Source organism: Arabidopsis lyrata (genome assembly GCF_000004255.2).
Source record: "Arabidopsis lyrata subsp. lyrata unplaced genomic scaffold ARALYscaffold_5, whole genome shotgun sequence".
Lineage (NCBI taxonomy): Eukaryota > Viridiplantae > Streptophyta > Magnoliopsida > Brassicales > Brassicaceae > Arabidopsis > Arabidopsis lyrata.
The window spans coordinates 13,977,723-13,997,403 of NW_003302551.1; the positions used below are offsets into that span (position 1 = coordinate 13,977,723).

At 36.0% G+C, this 19,681-nt stretch overlaps 3 protein-coding genes and 1 pseudogene across 3 annotated transcripts; 3 read left to right on the plus strand and 1 right to left on the minus strand.

Moving 5' to 3' along the window:
* The first annotated feature begins 758 nt into the window (after nucleotides 1–758).
* On the plus strand, nucleotides 759–3,759 carry LOC9311992 (probable protein S-acyltransferase 5). The gene is made up of 5 exons (XM_002875878.2): nucleotides 759–1,087; nucleotides 1,777–1,959; nucleotides 2,093–2,389; nucleotides 2,632–2,865; nucleotides 2,965–3,759. The coding sequence occupies exons 1-5, from the start codon at nucleotides 977–979 to the stop codon at nucleotides 3,568–3,570; spliced, it is 1,431 nt and encodes a 476-aa protein (XP_002875924.1). The 5' UTR covers nucleotides 759–976; the 3' UTR covers nucleotides 3,571–3,759.
* A 296-nt stretch (nucleotides 3,760–4,055) lies between these two features.
* Nucleotides 4,056–10,428, minus strand: LOC9311993. Its single transcript, XM_021025742.1, has 6 exons — nucleotides 10,197–10,428; nucleotides 9,649–9,859; nucleotides 4,798–9,551; nucleotides 4,594–4,704; nucleotides 4,355–4,424; nucleotides 4,056–4,267 (listed from the first exon to the last, which is right to left on the minus strand). Exons 1-3 carry the CDS (start codon nucleotides 10,356–10,358, stop codon nucleotides 4,804–4,806), a joined length of 5,121 nt encoding a protein of 1,706 aa, XP_020881401.1. The 5' UTR covers nucleotides 10,359–10,428; the 3' UTR covers nucleotides 4,056–4,267; nucleotides 4,355–4,424; nucleotides 4,594–4,704; nucleotides 4,798–4,803.
* Nucleotides 10,429–12,971: 2,543 nt separating this feature from the next.
* LOC110228538 lies at nucleotides 12,972–13,476 on the plus strand (annotated as a pseudogene).
* Nucleotides 13,477–15,803: 2,327 nt separating this feature from the next.
* LOC110228539 lies at nucleotides 15,804–17,808 on the plus strand. The gene is made up of 5 exons (XM_021026209.1): nucleotides 15,804–15,953; nucleotides 16,237–16,416; nucleotides 16,496–16,711; nucleotides 16,794–17,232; nucleotides 17,313–17,808. The coding sequence occupies exons 2-5, from the start codon at nucleotides 16,239–16,241 to the stop codon at nucleotides 17,806–17,808; spliced, it is 1,329 nt and encodes a 442-aa protein (XP_020881868.1). The 5' UTR covers nucleotides 15,804–15,953; nucleotides 16,237–16,238.
* The last annotated feature ends 1,873 nt before the right edge of the window (nucleotides 17,809–19,681 follow it).

Here is a 19,681-nt window from a genome sequence, read left to right on the forward strand (position 1 = left end):
TAACCAATCATTAATGAGAGACCAAAGTTGACGAGAAAAAGCCGACAAATAAATTGACGAGAAGAACAATTCAACACGTATTGGATAGTTTATATTACACATTTTACAGTTGGTATAAATTCGAATTTTATCAAATGTGAATTATCTAATCTAAACTAAATGAAGGTAGACAGATCTTTACCAGGTGATGACCATCTAAATGTTGACATAATAATCAGCAGCAGTGGTTTCAATCTATTCACAAAGCAACTTTTCGGAATAAGACGTAAAAAAACATTAAACGACAATTAATTTAAACGGAGGGAGTATATCATTATTTAGCACGCTAATAATGATATATTCATTAACAGTAATTTCCTACTAATTAAATATATAAATTTATATTTAAAAGAATAGCATAGTCAAAATACTTAAAAAAAATCAAATTCAAGAGAAATAAATAGCACATTAATTGATAAAAAAAATAGCACATTAATGATAAAATCAGCATAATTTTATTAAATCAAATTCAACAGCAATATGTCACCCAAAAAAAACTATATACTTATTAATTTCAATTAGTTTCATTGTCATTTACCTAATTAATTTATATATAGAAAATTATAAACAGGAAATAACTTAAAGGCGTGTGCAATGTCAAGACTGATTCCTCAAAAAGTCCCAAGAATATTACTGAATCTATTACACATCAAATTATTTGGTGACAGAAAGAAAAAAAATCATAAATCAATTACCATAAACTCTATTAAAAATTGATATCTTGAAATTAGTTGACTCGTAAAAAGGGAAAGGTGGATTATTAAGAGAGGCCAAGTAGCCGGAGAAAAAAAACATAATCCTCTTCTCTGTCCCCCCAAGTCAATAATTCCTTTTTTGATTTTTCCTTTTTTTATTTTCTTAACCAAATTTATTGCTTTGAAGACTTTCTTTGTTGTGTAGCCAAAAAAAAAAAACGCGATTTTTCTGGTTTCTTCCGATGTTAGATTTGCAGCCGTCAGATCGGCGTCATGGAGCTCCGAGTAGTAGCGGCGGTGGTAGTGGTGGTGATGAGCTGATCAGAACTTATAAAGGCTGGAAAGGAAATAACGTGAGCTTCTTCTTCTTCTTCTTCTTTATCTCTTATGATTGATTTTGTTTTTCTGGGTCAGATTTAATGTCTTTGAGTAAGATCTGAAACGAAAAACCTCAGATTTTTTGGTGGAATTACTCAGTAGTTGTGGAATAATCATTATCTTTTTTTTTTTCTGGGTTTGGTCATTTTTCCTGAAGTTTATAAGAGTAATAAGTTTGACTTGTATACCCTAATTTTTAGATGTATGAAGCTTTTTTTTTTTGGTTGTGCTCATTTGGAATTTGACTTGCTCATCGTTAAAACTAGTTTCCATTTTGCTCTCATGTAATGATTCATCAAGATTTGTTCTTTTCTTGAAAGAATTAGAGCCAAACAACTAACTTACAAGAAATCATTAGAGTGTCTCTATATAGCACCAGACCATGTTGTTTTACCTGGTTTCGTCTCATAGTTAGTTCCGTGAGTCTTCGTCTAGATGTTCTAAAGTTATTAGGATAACGTGTCAAAGATGTTGGTCTTTTACAAAGTTTTTTTATGTTTATCAGAAGTTTGAGTAAAGGTTTGCCTTAGATGTGCGATCACATAGTTACAAGAGTTTTTATTGTCTTTAAGTTGTTAATTCAACTGTTTTGGTTATGTATGTAACTAAATTTGTGACATTGTCAATTTTTTACTGATCTTTGATTTGTTCTTTTTTTCTCCAGGTGTTCTTTCTTGGAGGAAGGCTCGTGTTTGGACCCGATGCTCGATCTATTCTGATCACTATCTTCTTGATTACAGCTCCTGTCATTGTATTCTGTATTTTTGTTGGCAGAAAATTTATTGATGATTTTCCTCACCATAGAGGAGTATCAATATTAGCTGTTGCTGTTGGTCTGATTTTATTAGTGAGTTCTTCTTTCTCATGAATGTTTTTTCCCTCATTCTGATTCCGATTCCACTCCTGCATTTACATATCTCTGCTGCAACCTTTTACTCTTGGCTTCTTGATAATAAAGTTTAGTATTTGTTTGTCCACAGGATCTAATATTTCTTCTTCTAACTTCCGCGAGAGACCCAGGAATAATACCACGTAATCTATATCCTCCTGAACCAGAAGGTAATGAAGGCAATGGAGAACCGCGTCTTGCTCATACTCCTCAGAGTCGGTTGCCTCGGACAAAGGATATGATTGTAAATGGAATTACTGTGAAGATCAAATACTGTGACACATGCATGCTTTACAGACCACCCCGTGCTTCTCATTGTTCGATTTGCAACAACTGCGTTGAGAAGTTTGATCACCACTGTCCTTGGCTTGGTCAGTGCATTGGATTGGTAATGGATATTATTTTGCCTCATCAAAAATCTTGCTTGTACCCTCTTTTTTCATCTCTCAAAACGTGTATCATCCATAACCGGTGGATTTCTAAATTTAGAAATTAGAACTATCTTTGCAGACAATAACCGGTGGGTTAAATGAGATGTCTTTAAATAAATTTATAATTGTCAAGAGGATAATTGCATATATCTAGACGATTCAAGAGGAACTAACAGTAATTTGATGTTTTTGATTGCAGAGAAACTATAGGTTCTACTTCATGTTTGTGTTGTGCTCAACTCTTCTCTGCATTTATGTCCATGTGTTCTGCTGGATCTACGTCAAGCGTATAATGGATAGTGAAAACATAAACATCTGGAAATCGTTTATCAAGACTCCTGCTTCCATCGCACTAATAATCTACACTTTCATTTGCGTCTGGTTTGTTGGTGGGCTTACCTGTTTCCACTTGTACCTAATGAGTACCAATCAGGTAAAATCATTACTCTCTTAAAGCTCCTTGAAACAGTTGGATAATTTAGCTGCTTGTTAACATTAGTTCTCTGTTGTTTAATATGTTGTGATTTTGCAGTCAACTTACGAAAACTTTAGGTATCGGTATGATAGACATGAGAACCCCTTCAACAAAGGAATAGTGGGGAACTTTATGGAAGTATTCTGCACAAACGTTGCCATATCTCAGAACAGTTTCAGAGCAAAGGTTTCAAAGGAGCCTGCAATACCACCAAGGACAGTAAACGGAGGGATGTCAAGCCCTAGCTTACAGAAAGTTTCCCACGACATAGAGATGGGAAGAAAACCAGTGTGGCACGAGACAGTAGAAGAAGAGCTCGGTGACATGGAAAAGGACATGGAAGCAGGGGTTGCATCACGGGATTTGAGCAGAATGCTTCCTCCAGAAGAATCTGAAGGACGCGGGATAATGCATTCAAGAGAGTCAAGCAGGGGACGTGGGATTATGCATTCGAGAGAGTCAAGCAGGGGAAGAAGAGGAGGGAGCTGGGAATTGTCAAGCCGTGTTAACGAAGATTTAAGAACCAGAGATGAATCTGTGTCAAGAGTCGGTGAAGACAGCTCAGAGTCTTCAGACAATGATGCTTCCAGAGATTTACATGTTGAGATATATGATGTAGTAACAAGTAGAGGAAGAACCGGAACTGGTATAGGGCGGTTATAGTCTCCGGTTTTAAGCCAATTACACTAAGAAAAAAAGGTTACTGAAAAAGGTAAGGGAACTCAAGATTGTGATTCAGGTTTGTTTGTTTATCTACCACATTGTAACGTGTTTGTGTAAAGTATTTGTTCAAAGGATAAAAGCTTTTTAAATTGCTGGAAAATGAAACAACCGAAATATTTCATTTTTAAATAGGGATGTTGTGGTAGGTTAAAAAGCCAATCCTAGCAGGAACCCGAATTGAGACCGTTCACAAGAAGCCTGAATTTGAAAAACCCGATGAGTTCCGAGCTAAATCTTTGGATTTATATGTATTAGTGTATGATACTCATTCATATACACCTAAATCTTGTTATATATTCATCTAAATTCAGTTTGTATTTTATGAATGATATTATTTTGATGTAGATTACCTAAAATTTGCCAACAATTAAGGGTTTTAAGCTATTGAACGAATTGGGTTAATTTGACTCTGTTACATATTGGTTAAAGTTGTTAACTAGCCATAATATGTATCTTTGCAAATGTTAATAAAAGGAAACACCAAAAGCCAAACACAAACTGATCAAAGTTATCTTCCTTAGTCCAAAATATCACCGTTATTCAAACTTCAAAGTACTTAAAATTTAAGACATAAACATAAAGACATAAGACTTCTTCACTCTTCACATACTCAGCAATAGATAATAACTGGATGAACCTACAACATACAAAAATTTAAAATGAAAGTCAGATTTGAGTCATTCACATCTAAACAAATCTCAGTCTAGTTTTCAAAATGTCTTACCTGATATGTGCTAGAATCCTCAATTCCAACATCATCATCACCGGACTTCAAAATAAGTTCTATGTAATTGCTGCAAACACCAAATGCAAAACTTTATTTCTGAAAATAATAATACCTGAGAGACCAAACTTTATTGCACTAACAGAGTAATATTTTCAAGTACTAAAGATAATCATTTTACTATTTGTGCAAAGATAAAAGAACAGAGTGTCAATCACAGAGAGGCAGAAGAAACATACTTGATCAAAACCAAACTCCAAGAAATGTTGCAGGTTTTGTCGTGAGTAGAGAGAAAAATAGATGCATAAAAGAGATTAGCCATAGAGAATACTTGTGGTAGAAGAAGAAATCTGCAACAAACAAGAAAAACTATTCTTACATTAACAGAAGCCGACTAAATTAACAGAGGACAAATACCTAAATATAGAACCATATTGACATACCTTAGGTTACTTGAGGGAGAATTCATCTGAGATAAGTTTCTCATCTTCTTCATAAACCTGAAGGTTCTTGGACTTCATAAGAAACTCTAAAGCCTCTTCATCAAACTCCACCAAGTAAGCCATCTTCACAAGCTCTGATAACCGTCCGATCAGATCCTCTCTCTCCCACATCACACCCTTAGCAATCACCTCAGCAAAACACGTGGCATACTCCAAAAGCTTTCTTTTCCCACAAGGTTTCTCCATCTTCTCTGCATAAACCACTCCTTTTTCTCTCTCCCATCTTATCATCCTCTTAGCTTTTGCAATCAGTTTCTCTCCCTTTGACGGTAGATTCAGAGTATACTCTGTTGTGATTGTCTCCGATGTTTCTATAACGTCGAGGTCAACAAGGCTATGTATGATTCTTAAACGTTCAGCAGCTTCTACATTGAGAGACGGATCAGAGAGGAACCCGAGAATGAGCTTCACTAGCCCCGGTCCGATCAGGCTATTCTTTGGATCGACGACCTCTTGCTGCTCGACTTTGACTCCGGTTAGGTCAGCTTCTGCGATCTCAATGCATTTGGAGACCTCTTTGACACCGATTCTTCGATAAAGCTCAATAAGCCTGGTTCGGGACAATGTAGGAATGCTTGGAGATGGATACCAGACGAAAACATGAGAATCAATGAACATGTCTTTCAAGAGCAAGTCATCAGCGATGAAAACGTCGCTGATGTTAGACAACATGACTCCTTCATTGTTGTTGCAATCTGGTGCTTTTACGGGCAAACACGAAAAGGACTCAGAAAGGAGCTTCTCTGCTTTCATAGTGTCACTGTGTCGGACAACGAAGCTCCAGAACGCACAACACTCATCATTAGACAATCTGTTCTTCGTTTTCTCCCAATCTTTCCACAACTCACAGTAATCTTCAATAGACGGGTTGGTTCTCACGCCAAATGCAAATGAGAAGAAGCCAAGAAGGTCATGATCCTTACCACTCCCATAGTAATTTTGAAGAACGTTTAACTTTGATCCAAAGAGCTTATCTTTGTCAAAGAGCACGCAACTAGAAACATCAGCCCATTTCTCATCACTTGGTATCCAAATTCGACCTGAAGATGCACCTCTCTCAGGTTTCCATTCAGCTTCACTGAGAAATCTATAAACCCGGGAAATAGCATCAGTTTCTGAAAGTTTATAGACGTTGCTTGCAAGCAACTGGCAAGCTTTGTCTGTATCATGACCAACTCCTATCGCAATAAGCTCTTCTCTAAACGATTTAATCTCTGAACCATAAAACTCTTCGTCGATGAACGGACCATCACACGGCTCTAACTTCCAGCTGCTATCAAACAAGAGACACTCCTCGGGACAGCGGTAACCAGCATGAGTCTTCAACCATTTCACAGAAACCTTATCACGAAACTCTGTAGGAAGTTGCTGAAATCTGTCTTCAAGCAAGAACGTGATGCACTTCAAAAGAGACAGGGCGCTTGAAGGAGCGATGCGAGATGGATCAGGGAGACTTAGGGAGCTAATCACATGGCTCATGCCATTCCTCAGCTCAACTGTAACTCCCAAGCTCTCGAGCTCTTTTTTGAATTCATGTATGCTCTTACCATACCAGTTTGGACCATCATCGATAAAGGGAAGATTCGCTATGAGGCGGAGGGGTTCCCAGTCTGAATCAAAGAGAATGCAGTCCTTTGGTGCACGGAAATCGCCAAGTTTGGTATGCAGCCATTGAAACTCTTTGAAGCTTTTCGTAAGTTCATCAGGAAATCTGTAACTACTTCCCATCAGCTTCCTGTAGCAAGATAAAAGAGACAATGCGGTACATCGGGTTAGCCCAGAGGAGGTGGCTTTCTGTTTGAATGTGCTGACAAACACTTTCACAGCTTCTTCAAGCTGAAGCTTAACACCAATCTGCTTCAGTTCTTCTTTGTAGGAAAATATTCTGCTTCCATAGAAATCATCATTGATCACAGGAAAGCAATCAAAAACAGAAAGAAGACAACTCCACTCTGGATCAGGTATGAAACATTCAGCAGGAGATTTATAGCCATTCTTCTTTGTCTTGAAGCATTGATAAGAATTCCTCAGGGCATTGATCAGCCTATGCGGACTCAGTTGACGCATGCAGTCAAGTACTAGGAACATTGCATCGGGTGTCAAGTAAGTCAGCTTTGCAGTATTCAAATGAGAAACGATGAGGCTGTGGTTATTAGGAAACTTAACTACAACGCCAAGCAACTCAAGTTCTTCCTTATAACCATTGAGGCTAACTTCACCATAGAAATCTTTGTCAATGATTGGAATATCGCTGATCAACAACGCAGCTTTCCAGTCTTGGCTGAACAAAACAGCGCCATCTGGAGATTTGTAACCAGAACTAGTCTTCAGCCAAGGACCATCTTTGACTGCAGTGATAAAATCAGCTGGTGGGAGGCGCTTCTCTCTTAAGTACCTAATGAATTTCAGTATCGAGAACACGTTTGCGCTTGAAAGTGTTGAAGTCTCAGCTAAACTCATAAGATGGTTGCCAACAAATGTACATGCTTCACTAAACTCAAACATAACACCAGCAGTTTTCAACTCTTCTTTGTAGCTGTCAATCTCTTTCCCATAGTAGCTTCGATCAACCAGCGGAATATCAACAAGAATTGATCCGTTCTGCAGAATACTTCCCCATGATGAAGTATGATAAAACGACTGAGAAGGCGGCCGATAATCAGAAATCCCATTCATTGTTGTTCTCAACCAACTGCCTCCTCTAACAGAATGCAAAAAGTTGGAACGAAGAGAATATCTATGACATTTAATCCAATCCAACAGCAAAAAAACATTCTCCTTTTTAAGAGCCCCGGACAACGCAGGTATAGCAGCATTTGGAGGTTCTATGTCAGGTATATCTCCAGCCTTAACATAAGATTTCAAGAACACGAGAAGGTCTTTCTTGTTAGACCGAAGACCAGCAAACCTGTTGGACGACAAATACTCTTCTGAAAGTTCAATATAGCCACTATGTCTCCACGGGTTAGAACCAACTAAGCTAACCCATTTACCTGCACTAGCTGGAACAAGAACCCCACTCCTGCTTGTGTTGACATTACTATAGTTGTCCACAAGCGGCATGTCTTTGCAGCATTTACCAGCTTCTTCTTCTGATAAAACCTCTTTTGAGATAGAGTGATGCAAAAAGTGTGCATATGCAACTACAAGCCTCTTATCTCCATTAAGATTCTCCCCGAGACGTTTTGCATAGTCAGAGACACTAAGATTGGTGACTTTAAGGTTCTCTTTCAACCAATTGTGTATTGTCTCTTTCTTGGAGCACGCTTTCAACGCTGTCCGGGTTGTTGGTGGCATGAAAACAAACTTAGACATGCATCTGAACTCATCACTCCAATCTAGTAGCCATGCCTGGTTCTTCTCAGTGGACAAGCATAGTGTCCGAGGACTGAAATCACCCAAACTGCTAAGAGAACTCACACCCTTCTGGACAACATACTTGATAAGAGGAACTTTCCCCATATTAGTACTCTGAAACCTAGACTGCCAATTCTCAGCGATGAAGAGTAGAACCTCCATATACGTACCTTCTGACACACTTGCCACGAGATAACAGCCCTGCATGCATTTTACATACCACTCGTTGCTGACTTGCTTTAGACCCAAGAAGTTCAGAACGTTGTCATATTCGGTTCTGTCAAACGCGGAATTCAAAATGTAGATCCCATGAGATGATATATTCTGCAAGCTTGCACCTTCACTTCTTGCTTTCTCCAAGATGTCCCAAAAAGTAGGTATGAGACGACCAACTTCACACGGCTTGTGGAAGAACTTCTGTCCTAAATGAGATATGCTTGGCACAATTTCCTCTGCACAAACCCTTGCCTTGATAGATTCTCGCACCACATTCAGCTTTGCATAATTAGATTCTTTTACAGGCAAGAACCTAAAAGCAGGGAGGACGCTAGACACCGGAGCATCAGTCTTTTTGACCAAGGTCGTGAATGCATTCAAAAATGCTATAGGGACACAGCTGAGAATCCCTTGGTTCCATATATCATCCAATAGAATAGTCTCCCTGGACGAGGCAAGGATAAAATCTGCCTGAATTATGAAGGGAAAGTTTGTTACCATTTCTGTGGGAAGAAATGCATAGATACCAGGAGAGCTATTTCCTCGGCCAAGACGCTCTCCAAATGGAAATGCCAAAGTGATGACCCAATCATCGACTTCACTTCTCCTGTCCACACGGTTCTCATGTTTCACAGGAAACTTTTGCTTCCACATGTAGTAGCTGCATTCTTGTTCAGAGTTTTTCCCTTTCTCAGAAGCTGAGAGATGTATTGTGTAAGACTCAGCATCAATGCTCTTCCTCGTCACAAAATTAGTCTCACTAACAATCCCGATTGAGTTCACTGTGCTGAGCTTTGCATCTAGGCAATGTTCTCTGATAGAAAGACGCTTGATCTTTGAGAGAAACAACAGAACCTCAGGATGAACATTGGAAAGCTGTTCTTTCACCGGCTTTACTTTGTCATACTTCAAAGGCAAGATAATGGTCGTGGTCGGAAGAGCAGAACCCGAACCGTACATCCTTTGAATATCAACAAGAGAAGGATGTTGCTCAACCCACTCAGGAACAATGTAGCCAAGGCTGCAGTGGCTGCAAGGTGCCTCATTGAAGCGAATCTGATAGCCATTGCTGAAAATATAGGGCTGTGAGGTAATCAAGAACACACTCTTGAAACCGATACCTGCCAAGATTGAAACAGAATAAACATGTAAGAACAACAAGGGTCTTTGAAATTTGAGTTTGTCTAGAGGTCATATAGTATAAGGCAAAAGACATACCTTTCTCTCCAATATAACCGCGTTTTCGATTGCCTTTCTTGGTAGACCTCCCAACACTGCAAATGGAGTCAATGTTTTTCTCAGAGAAACCTTTCTCATTGTTGAAAATAAGGAGAGTGGCTGGAGCTCCGGTGGCCGTGATATCGTCAGATGTTATCACAAACTCAAGAGATGGATCCACACCTTCCGGATACTCGTTATCTTCAGCATTCTGAAAACCAAAGGAAAAAATAAATACCTAGCATTAGCAAAAACTGCAGGAAGAAGCCAATTTCTTGCTCAAAAGGTTTCCTAACTAATGGTGATCTCTGTAATATATTTGAAAAACTAAACATCGCAGGCTAAGCAAAAAAACCATAAAACATGTGTTCTGTATCTATCACAGAGGAAAATAGTCCGGGAAAAAGTAGGTTCCAGATTTCCTCGGGAACAGAACAGAGCACAAAACCCTAGAGAAAACAGAGCAAAATGGGAAACAAAATCTCACAAAAAAAAACACACAGAAACAGAGAAATATAAGAGATAGAGGCGTGAGAGAGTAAACGTACTTGGATAAGCTCCATGAGGAAGTGAACATCCTTAGCATAGAGCTCAGCGGAGAGATTCTTCACAGCTTGATGAAGATCCTCCGTCAACGGATTTTCAGCTCCGCCGATCGAAAACTTAGTCCGACGAATTCGTTCAACGTGTTGCTTAGCCGATTCCGCCATTGTTTCTCTTACTGGTTTGGTTTTGGTTTCTCTCTGCAAAATGTGAAACGACAGACAGAGAGTGAGGAATTTAAAGAGAAGAAGGAACCTTCGTGGGGAAGGTAAAACTTGGGAATTAAGTATAACGATGATGTGACACTCTTCTTTTGTACGGGAAAAACCAAAAGACTATAATTTTATTGGCTAACCAAAAGACAAATTGATGTGACACTCTTCTTTTGTACGGGAAAAACCAAAAGACTATAATTTTATTGGCTAACCAAAAGACAAATCTTGTACTGTGTTCTTAATTTCCAAGGAAAAAGTTATGTAGCTTCGTAAATCTAAGTCTCTTTTAATTCTTTCATCTTCAACACGTTTATTATTGAGATAACTCCTATAATTAGATTTAGATAATGAAGTAATCTACCCTAGTCTTTATCTAATATCTTTATCTAGTTACGATTCTCTACTTGTATAAAATACCAATCTTCATGAATTATACACAAGATTTTCCACAAACTATTTCATTTCATTGATTAATAACGAGAAAGTAAAATGTAATCGACATCTCTACAATAATTATTTGAGAAGTAGAAACGCACCATATTGAAAGTTAGGGCATTGGAGGCCTGTGGTTAAAAGTTGGAATGATTTGTCCTAAACACCCTTAATGAATTGTTCTTCTCGAAATTTCTTCTTCTTCGTAATTAGGGGTATATAAGTCTAATCGTGTGTTGATCTCTATACTAATGTCCTAAACACCCTCGATTTCGAAATTTTTTGTTCTTAATTGTTAGGGGTGTATAAGTCTAATCGTGTTTTGAGATGATTAGTCTTAATTACCCTTAATTTTTTTTTTAATATAGTGTAATCGTTGGGGATACGAATGTCATAATGTCTCGACTTTAAGGATTATGGAATCTTAGCTTAAATTTATTTGTTAATTTTTTGGATAATTCTATATCTTAGTAGTTAATATTCGTTTTTGTTAGTTTTTTGATTTAGTTTCTAATTAAAAAAGTTAAATTTAGCTTTAATGAATTTGTATATTATATTGCGAATATTTGTTTCGAGAATATTTCTATTTTTTAAAAGTAAAATTTTGTAGATAATTATGATGGTAAACCCTAGATTTTCAACTATAAATATAGAGTCTTGGTCATAACATTAGCATTCACATTCGTTACCCTAGGTTTTTAGTTTTTGTACTATATCTCACGCTTGCTAATGATTTCGTGATTAATTATTTTGTAATTTGTTTTAGGTTTACTGGGCATGGGAGTTTTGATCCTGAATCATGGGAGTTCGTGATGTGTGTGAGAAGAAATCCACCACGTATGGGTGATAGAAATACCGAAATTCAATGAATGAGGAGATAAGTTTTTTTTTCCAAGTATAATTAGTAGTCATGCTCATGTTTTGATCTCTGCTTTTTATGTTTTTATATTTTATTTTATTTTGGATTCAAAGTAATAACGTGTTTGATGAGGTGCTTCGTAGATGGGACAATCAATTGTTTAAAAATCGGCATATATTAAACTCTTCTCGGCGGACAAACATAAAGAAACCCTAATTTTTTTTGTTTTATATCGATTAACTTCCTCTCTTTCAATTAGGTTTCCTTGACTCTTAGCAATCCATCGACGATGTATCGTCACTGGTGACACCAACTCCGTGTCAGTTTGTGACCTCCCATGCGATGGTTAAGGTACGCTATTTAATCAATTCTAATCTATTGTTTTTGTTCGATATTATTTTGATAAATCTTTTGCAATATCTAAATTTCAACTAAGATGCACGTGAAACAGAGTAAGTTATTCTATGCGGCTTTGATATTTGCACAACCGAACAATTCGTGTTTCAAAGTTTTTTTTCCTGTGAATTACAAGTTCTTTCTTCTTTTTTTTTTTTTGGTTTTAATTGATTTTGTTTAAGGGGGTTTGATTCGTATTTTTTTTTTTTGTTTTTGTAGTGCTTTGCATAATTTGATAAGCATGAAATTGTTGCGATCAGTTGTGGTTTATTGCTTGTGTTTTTCTGTTTTGTTTGATTTCTTTCTTATTTTGTTTTTCTTTCGAACCCAAGAGAGATCATAGGCAGACACTCAATTATTAGTGTTTTGTTAGAATCTTTCTTTGGCACATTGTCCCGTCGAGTTTGGACCCATGGCTTATGGGAAATTTTGACTTGAGACTGAAAACCGATCCTTTATCCACGGCTTATTATTTCGACATATGTACTTGGGATTGGTTTCAGTTTACTGGTCAAAGATCAAGTTACCCATTGCTTAAAACATCATCGGTCTTTAGACAGAGACCGAGATTCGGAAAAACCAATTCTTTAGACAAAAGATTGGATTGGGTTATGTTTGGTGGAAGGAAAATGGTACCCACGGCTTCTAACATTAGTCTTTAGACTGAGGCTGATTCGAACATTGATCCTTCATGGTACCCACGGCTTGAAAATCTCTAGACATGGATCATGTTCGTTTTGTTCTTTCAGTCTTTAGACAACGAAACAGTACCCACGGCTTAAACATCACCAGTCTTTAGACCAGAGACTGAGATTGGCTTATGTTTGGTAGAAGGAAAATGGTATCCACGGCTCAAAACATTAGTCCCCACGACTTGAAAATCTCTAGACATTGATCATGTTCGGTTTGGTTTTTCAGTTTTTAGACAAAGAAACAGTTACCCACGGCTTTAAACACCATAAGTCTTTAGACAAAGACTTGAGATTCGGAAAAAAAACAATCCTTAAGAGAAAAGATTGGATTGGCTTATGTTTTGGTGGAAGGAAAATGGTACCCACGGCTTAAAACATCATATGTCTTTAGATAGAGACTTGAGATTCGAAAAAACCAATCCTTAAGACAAAAGATCGGATTGGCTTATGTTTTGGTGGAAGGAAAATGGTACCCACGGCTTAAAACATCATATGTCTTTAGATAGAGACTTGAGATTCGAAAAAACCAATCCTTAAGACAAAAGATCGGATTGGGTCATGTTTGGTTGAAGGATAATGGTACCCATGACTTTAAACGTTGTCTTTAGACTGAGAGTGATTCGAACATTGATCCTTCTTGGTACCCACGGCTTGGAAATCTCTAGACATGGATCATGTTCGATGTGTTGTTTCAGTCTTTAGACAAAAATAACCCACAGATTAAACATTACCAGTCTTTAGACAGAGACTTGAGATTCAGAAAACCAATCATTTACTCACGGCAAAGACATTAGCAAAGAAACAGATAATTTTGGATTGGGCTTCGTATAGATAATTTTGTGGTGTACTTATTTATATGAGATATTTGATATATTATTGCTAGGTTTACATCGATCCAATATAAACATGTAGTTTCTTGTATATTAATATCTCTTATTTTATGAGTTTTTTTTTGGTTAGATGACTACAAGAAGGTAGTCTCTAATCTAATTATATATATTTGTATTTTATTAAAAATTATTTATATGCCTTCCTTTTTGGCTGTTAGAAACCCTAACATTAATTTGGTTTCTAAAACACATTGAATATCTTTTGAAGCTCGGGAAAAATAGAGTTCTCTAAAAAACGAAATCGATGTCGAGATTGCAGAGGTATGTCTATCTTGATGAAATTGTTAAATAGAAATTGGGCTCTTAAACAATTCAATCACCTTAATTTTTTCTTACAATCGTGAGAGGAGACTTTAGGGTTTGATTGTTTTAGTTTTGATTGGTGAATTGAAAGATGCATCAATCTCGACATGTGGTTTCAATGGTTCTTCCTTCAATTCCGCCCACCAACATCACTACCGAATATATCCATGGCTAGAAACGACGAAGATGGAACCGAATGAATGATTATTGACTCAAGCACGATCATCATTTAGCTCGAGGAGACTGCATATAAGGTATTGAAGGAGGAGTTTACCAGTTGATGACTATGGGAAGTTCTAATGGGATGTCTATTTTCGGAAATGTTGAGCAGCAGAATTTTAATGTACTTCATGATACTAAGAAAGAAACAGTACTGAGTATAGAGAGAGGGAGCAGGAATCCAGTGGGCAGGAAGATTCGTAGTGATCGTTTTGCTTACCGTAATGATCCTTATCGAGGAGATTCACTTCTAAGTTTTAGTTTTCTCATTTCTCTTCTTAAAGTCTCAAATTTGATAAATTCTCATCAAAAGGGTATTTCATATATACTAAGGAGTTCTTTAATTGTGGATTAGGCTAAACTAATTTGCTTCTTTGTTGCTACATTTAATTCTCTCTTGCAGCCAAAGTAATACGTGCAGCAAGCGACCTGGTCATTTTGCTCGCAATTGTCCTAATGTCTCAATCTGGCACAATCATGGCCTTCTTGGGTAAAACTATTCATAGTATGCTTGCCTTTCTTTCCAAATAATCGTTAGGTCTACATATACGTATCGCGCATTTATTTCTCATTGGATTGTTTAGCCAAGTAATCTTTTGGTATGGGTTCTACAATGATACCTTTTACCTCTGATTCATGTGATGCTGGTTATTTTGATATTGCGTCTCTTAACCCTAACATGGGTGAGTGGTCTGTTTCGGTGAAGATTTTGAATTGTTGGTCTGTTTCGCGTGGCTCGGATAGAGAGCTCAATATGATTTTGGGTGACAAGCATGTTAGTTTTTTAATAACTTACCTTCTATACATGTTTTCGATATTAAATTGAATTGATTTTTTCTTTAACATTTAATTTGCAGTTCACCCAAATTCAAGCCGTTGTTCGTGATGAATTAATTGATAATTATTTTTCAAGATTGATAGTCGATGAGTGGGTGAGCATTAAAAATTTTGATGTATCACGGGTTAACAGCATCTTGAGACCAGTACCGCATAGATTCAAGATTGTGTTTCGTTTGGACACATTAGTGCAAAGTATTAATATGTGCTCCAGTAGAACCTATTTCAATCTAACTGAGTTTGTGAGTATATTGAGTGGTATTGTTAACCCGAATATTTGCGTTGGTAAGCCTAATTTATGTATTTATTTGTGCTTTTGGAGTTTATTTACGATTCATGTTCTGACTGTATTATTCATGTGTGTGTTTCATAGATGTTGTTGGCAAAGTTGTCAACGTGAGAGAGTTGGTTTTTGTTCCTTCCGTGGAACATTCTCACGGAGGATATTTTGAGTTGTACTTTGGTTTACGTGATACTGAGTAAGTCACTATTTTTTAAAGATTTAAACCAGAATATAAAGTCTTACGACTTCTTCAAATCTTAAAATTAGGTGTATCCATCTAGAGTATAGTTTGACAGGTGACCTTGCAGTCGAGTTCTATGACTTATGGAAGCGTCGTTCACGTAACACAGTGATATGTATTATCAGGTTTGTGAAATTAGAGCTATCACAGGAACGTAGGTGGAGATGTACCAACGTTTCAGGATGTACGAGGATTATGTTGAATCCGAATCTCAGTATTACCGACGAAATGCTTTGTTGGTAAGTATTTTTTGTTTTTTCCCCGTTTACAATCAAAACTCTAAAGTTGGCGACTGAACATTTACTGTTTATGGTGTTCTAAATTGGATGTCAGGAATCCTGAAAACGACCAAGTACCTATCATCACACGCAAGGAGAATGCCATGGAGTGATGATGTTCGTTGATTTCTTATTTTCTTGCAATTTTGTTTAGAAGATGATTTATTATTATTTTCTTAGCATTTATAATTTTATTGAATTTTTTAATTTCAACATTTACCATATTTTATTACACTAAAACCTAAACAATTCACCATATTTTCTTACACTAGCACCTAAACAATCCCTTATCTCACATGATTTATTAATTTGATTAATAAAAACGCCCACACACGCGTAATTAAGTTGTAGTGACATATTATATTTTCCGTTGTGATTAATATATATTCATAATTTCTAGGCATGGAGTCGATTAATCGAACACGTGTTATCGCGGCATATGAAAACATGATATCTGATGAATTACGTGCGTTATTGAATTCACGACCTCCTAAGGATGTTTGTTGTCGTGCGAGAGCGCGCCGTGTAGCAATACTTAAATCAAGACGGATAAAAGCGAGGACAAGACCACCAGAAACCGGTACGATAGCCTTTTATATTAAGTTTTTATTCTCGAAATTGTACGTGTGATTAACAAATAAAAAAATGTTATATATAAGGGTTGGTGTTGCCGATTTACGAAGATGATTACGTGCATTTCCTCGCAACCGATTCGGATTCTGATCATGGTGATAGGGAGGACCAAACAGACGACGATAATGCAATGGATTATGATTTTGTTGAACATCTCGATAACGCCGATGAGTGTATTATGGAACAGGAAGGGTTTGGATCCATACCGATCATAAATGTGAAACCTGGATTAACAGAAAACGGTACTTACTATGGTTGTTTTTTTTATAATTTTTTAAAAAATATAATTGATATTATTGTGTACATGAGTGCTTCTTGTGTCAGGTTATTTTGATGATGGAGATCCGTTTTATACCTGTCAAAATTGCGGTGCTTATATGTGGTTTGGCGAGCATATTAACAAACGTGGAGCTAAAAATAGGCCTATATTTTCTACGTGTTGCATGAAGGGTAAAGTGGAGCTGCCTAAACTAAAAAATCCTCCACCGGTGCTTATGTCGATGTTGTATGGCAAGGATGAGAGAAGCAAAAATTTCCGTGCTTTAATTAGAGCATACAATATGATGTTCTCATTCACGTCGCTTGGTGGTCAAATTGATAATTCCGTGAACCATGGGAATGCACCGTATGTGTTTCGCATGCAGGGTCAAAATTATCATCGCATCGGTGAACTTTTGCCTGGCCCTTCCAAAAGTCCTGCTTTCTCGCAGCTCTATATTCATGATACCGTAAACGAAGTCTCGAATAGGATGGGTGTTATGGGGTGAGTTGTTTATTGTAATATATTTTTTATATTATGTCCACGAATTAATTTCCGTTTTTTGTTGTTTTTAATTGTTTTAGCGAGAAAGGACCGGGTAAGCAAATAAAGAAGAGTATCGTTAAGACTTTGAAGGATATGTTAGATGCTAACAACCCACACGTCATCGCGTTTAGATCAGCTAGAGATAGATTAGCACAATGTGAAGATACCAGCGGCTTTAAGTTGATTTTGAAAAATCATCGAGATAGTGACGGTAGAGTCCAAAATATACCTACGACTGACGAGGTTGCTGGGCTTATCGTGGGAGATATAAATCCTAAACCGCGTGATGTAGTGCTTCAGGCTAATTCTGGAGGGTTTCAGCGTATAAGTGAGCTGCACCCATCCTACCTCCCTCTACAGTATCCTTTGCTTTTTCCTTACGGCGAGGATGGATTTAGGTTAGGTATCGACATTGGATTCATCGATAAAGGCGGTCTAAAAAGAACAAAGGTGACTTCGATTTGGTCAATCTCTATAAATTTTGACTTCGATTTTATTTTGCGAGAAAATAAGGATAAAATTGTACAAATTTGATAAAGACTTTAAAATTTTTAAATAATGATGTGAATATTTTTATCTCGAAATTGTTTAATTAAGAAAGTTAAAATTCGTAAATATTGAAGATAATGTCTTATGAATCAAGGATATAATCCGTCAAGGTACTAATATTTAAATAATTATATTATGATTATAATTTTTCCACCATGTATTTTATAATTTGAAATATATTTTTGTTTTGAATTAAAATTAAAAAATTAAAATCTGTAAGGGTAGTTTCAGAAAAGGATGAAAATAAAAAAAGACACAAAGTTCTTTTATTCTTAAATATATTGACATGTGATTTTCATCCCACATACTATTTTAAAATTATGTGTTTATTATATACATATAGACACTTATATGATTAATTAAAGATTTGCTCTCTATAGTAGTATTTAATTAGATATTTTTAAAAATTGTTCATATAACTTTCTCTTTGCTTTTAAATTGTTTCAGTTTTATTAAATTTAGTGATCACTAGAGGAAAATCCGGGCGTTAATAATTGACATTTTTAGATTAATTAACTTAAGTTTAAATTCAATTTTAGTTATACATTAAAAAGTCATATGATATTGTATTTAGCATTTTAATAAATATAACCTATATGATACTATTAATCTATTCATTCTAATTTATATTTACAAATTGAAATTTATTTTTTGTTTCTTATTATTACTTATATATATTTTTTTTCTCTTCTATATAGTCTCTAATAATCTTAAAGGAAAATGATCTCTTCATAATAGTATGAAATGTACCTTTTCTAATAGTAGTTTTAATTTTGGAGAAATTCCAAAAGCTTTTCAAATTTATCTTCTTTAGTTATGTTGTTAAGGATTTGAATATGTGTAATTTGATAACTTGGTTTCTAATGTTATGAAATCTTGAAGAAAAATAACAAAAATATCATTATTTTTAAATAACCAAGCAATGGATTAGCAAGTAAAGAACGATGGTTCTTGTGTGATACTACATCATTGACTTTGATCGTGTTAAGAAGTCAATATTCAAATTCCCTTTAAATGTTTTGATTAGTTTATTTTTCACTTTATATGTAAAAGCTAAAACTTTTCTTTCCCATTTTATCAGCGGCTTAAATTTAAAATCACTTTCGGAATTTTAGCAGCCAAATTTTCAATTACTTTCAACCTAATTATTTTAGTTTGTTTGAACAAATTTGACCTAATTATCTCAAAGCTTGAACTGAACGTATCCAACACATTCGCTTCGACATAACGACAAGAGCGGAGTAGGGAAGACAAAATTTTGACCTCATGAATTTTAAAGCCTTGACAAACTTGATATATGGTCATATTGAAATAAACTGCAAGCATGTAAGAAAAAATTTAAATCTCAGTAATATGAAAGTGTATGTAAATGGGTCATTCTTATTATTTATAAAAAAACCATTGAAACTTTTTGAGGAAAACCACATGCTAAATGTTTTTTAAAGGAACATTATTTCATTACACATTTTAATTTTCATTGAAATTGATTCCAAAACTTACGATGAAAGCCATATATAATACTATCAAATCCAAGTGAAAGTATTTTATTTTTGTTCATCACAGTGCGTTGAAGTTTTGTCCTACACATACACACATCATCTAATCACACGTATAGAAACAAAATATACATAGAGGGATGGATCTTTATGTTAGTAGAGCAAAAATACCTCTAAAGCGTGAACTGAGGTTTTTACGCTTCAGTTTTTCTAATCTAAGGGTTATCTTGGGTAGTCGGCTTCGGCAATTCGCTTCCAGGGTGCTGCGTGCGAGCAATCGAGGAACTGAGCAAGGTAAATGTTGGCGGATTCATGATTTCGGAGGATGATGCTGGTCTCTTCCACGAATTTGTATCTACTAT